At 42.5% G+C, this 2881-nt stretch overlaps 1 protein-coding gene across 1 annotated transcript in view; it reads right to left on the reverse strand.

The window, feature by feature from the left end:
• Nucleotides 1-37: 37 nt before the first annotated feature.
• Nucleotides 38-2881, reverse strand: part of rc3h2 (ring finger and CCCH-type domains 2) — a 29487-nt gene continuing 26643 nt past the window's right edge. Inside the window, exons 14-16 of the mRNA XM_008324423.3 lie at nt 2436-2573; nt 749-913; nt 38-640 (exon numbers count right to left, since the gene is read on the reverse strand). Coding sequence (XP_008322645.1) covers nt 350-640; nt 749-913; nt 2436-2573 — 594 coding nt within the window. The 3' untranslated portion in view covers nt 38-349. The remainder of the gene's footprint in view (nt 641-748; nt 914-2435; nt 2574-2881) is intronic.

The following is a 2881-nucleotide window of genomic DNA, read 5'->3' on the forward strand; positions in this document are numbered from 1 at the left end:
GGTAAAAATAAAGGGCTTCACTTTAACAAGTGCCTACTAAGCTATTTGTGTTTACAGATGAGTGTAAGTAAAAAAAATCTATTTAATTATTATATCAGTCCAAACACTTGTACAGGTGGTATTTCAGAGGATTTCTTTTTTGTAAATTCTGGGATGTTCATGAAAAGAAAAATGATCAGACAGACTAGATTCAAAATTTCAAGGACTTTTACAGGTTTCCATTCAAGGTTTGTAGCAATTTAATGACTGCTCTGATTTCAAAATGAAAAAGGTTGAGGAACATAACACAGCTCAGCACTTGAAAAAAAAACGTAACGCTGTTACGCTGTTTAACAGTGAGCAACGCTCTCTATGATCCCTCCTTGCCTTTAAAGTTGATGGGTGTGGTGCTGGTACTTCTCTGGCAGGCGGTGGCCTGGACAGGATCGGTCGTGTGATAGCCTGTGCGCGAGGCCCTGGATATGGCCCCCCACTTAGAGATCATGGGCCCCTCACTGAAGGGAATGATTGGATCTTCTTCTTTCATTCGACGGTAGTGGTCCAGAGAATGCAGCCACCGCTTTCCCACACTATTGGTACCAGTACTCCCACTGCCGCCTCCACCACCAACACCACCTCGGCTACCGCTGTTGTCTAAATCCTGCACAAATAAAAATAAAGGGCACTGTTAGAAAAACACCCAGACAAACAGTAGTTAGTATCAGACGGCGTTTGTACTTATGGACAGCATGAGTGGGCTGAATCTCACCGAGGGCTCTGAGCAGGAGTGAGGAGGCGTGTGCGTCAGTGTCTCAGGCTCAAAAGGACTAAGGCACGGGCCAATGGAACCACAGGACCATGGAGAATAATGTGCTAAACTTTCCTCTCCTCTGTACCTGCAGCCAGCACACTGACCTCCACTGCTCTCCAAACGCTGTGAGGAAGAGGCAAAGAAGAAGAACTGAGTGGAGAACAATGACTTCTAGATTGGATGACTTTGATTCCCAGACTGGAGAACTTGGAGTTTTAGATTTAAGGACTTTGAGTTCTAGACTGGATGACTTTGATTCCTAGACTGGAGAACTTGGAGTTTTAGATTTAAGGACTTTAAAGAAGAAGAACTGAGTGGAGAACAATGACTTCCAGACGGGACGACTTTGATTCCTAGACTGGAGAACTTTGAGTTCTAGACTGGACGATGTCGATCTCTACACTGCAGGCAGTCATTTGTTCACACTGGCAGTTTGTTGTTTACAGGTTGACATTGTGAGCAACTCCCTCGAAGATTGAAGTTGGAGCTCATTTCTACCAAAAGACAGTGATGGATAAAGGTTTGGCATTCCTTCTCCAGTCCTACTTTTTCCATGGACAGTAGAGGCATCATTGACATTCCTTTGCTTGTTAGTTCTAAGTTCATTAGTGTGAGTATGAGATATATTCAGGCAAAATTTACAGAATGGTCTACAATCTGTGCCCTAAACCACGCCTTTGGCCTAATTGGTCCACAGAGGACCACTTACATTGAGATTTGATTTTTCTTGCTTTGATGTCACATCACATATTACTATTACATCATGCAGCCAAATATTAGCCAAGTTAACGAGTTATTTGTACATTTTATGTAAGTAAATTTGACCTTAAACAACACACACAAATGTCTAACACAACAAGTGGGTCCACCATGATAATAATCAATGTCAAAGCAGCTAAAATACAGTATGCCTGAGGCCAAAGATGCCTAATGACGGGTGTAGTTGATGGTCGCTGTCACAGGGGATTTAACAAGCCCAGCCAAAGGTAAGGAAGTGGATTTATGTCACACACTGTAACACACTACAGTTGGCTGCTCACTAATTTGGACTTTCTGTCACAGCCGGTGCTGACATGACACTCTGCTGTCAGTCCAGGGGCATCATTATATTGGAGCCGTTTGTCTCCGTGACCACAGTTGTGCCTGTTTGTGCTTGTTGCAGTAGAATCAGGGTCATTAACTGAGACTGGTGAACAATTACCCCGACATCTGTCCCCGTTGTTTCTCCGCTCCTTTAATTAGAGCATGGTTTAAAGGTAGATGTTGTCCAAAAAGTGTCTGGACTTAAGTTCAACACTGCTCTCTGTCAGCTGAAAGCCTGAGTCACTGCTTGTTAAAGTCTGTCTTCAACCTATTCTCTCCCTCTCACATACACACACCCACACATGCACACAAGTTACAATTGTGCATTGCTATGATATCGTCCTCCACTGTTGCTAAGCAACTATCTCCCACTTAAATAGCATTGGACTCGGTTAAAATGCAAGCTTTTGGGACTGGAATTGAATCCAACACGAAATTTAAAAGAAGGTAAATTGTATTGCGGATTTTTTCACTCTGTTTCAGATACCTGCCGAGAAAATATTAACAAAGACGTCATCATCATTTCAATAAAATCAGCTACACATTCTAGTGGTTTTTCCACCTCAGATCCAAAATCCATGGTGAAGATGTGGGAGGACTGGGAGGGTCTGGAGGTGCTGTGATGGTGGTGATGGTGCGCCCACTGTTCCTGCTTCCTCCTGAACAGATCCTCGTAGCCCAGGGGAACACGACTGTAGTCCTGAGTCATGAAAAGGAGAAATTAAAAACAGGAGAAATTACTAAAAGGATATAAATGCTGAATTAATTAACAGTATAATGTTTAGAAAACCTTTACCATGGAATTGAGACTCATATACTGTAAATATATATACCATAATTTCCAGACTATAAGCCCCTATTTTTTTTTCACACGCTTGCGGCTTAATCAATGATGTGGCTAATTTATGGATTTCTACGGGCTAACGAAGTTCATACCTCTAGCGATCAATGACTTTTCTGGTAGACTACTGTGTGTTATACTAGTAGCGTACGTCTGTCTGTGAATGG

This window comes from Cynoglossus semilaevis, chromosome 14 (genome assembly GCF_000523025.1).
Source record: "Cynoglossus semilaevis isolate Cse_v1.0 chromosome 14, Cse_v1.0, whole genome shotgun sequence".
NCBI classification, from domain to species: domain Eukaryota; kingdom Metazoa; phylum Chordata; class Actinopteri; order Pleuronectiformes; family Cynoglossidae; genus Cynoglossus; species Cynoglossus semilaevis.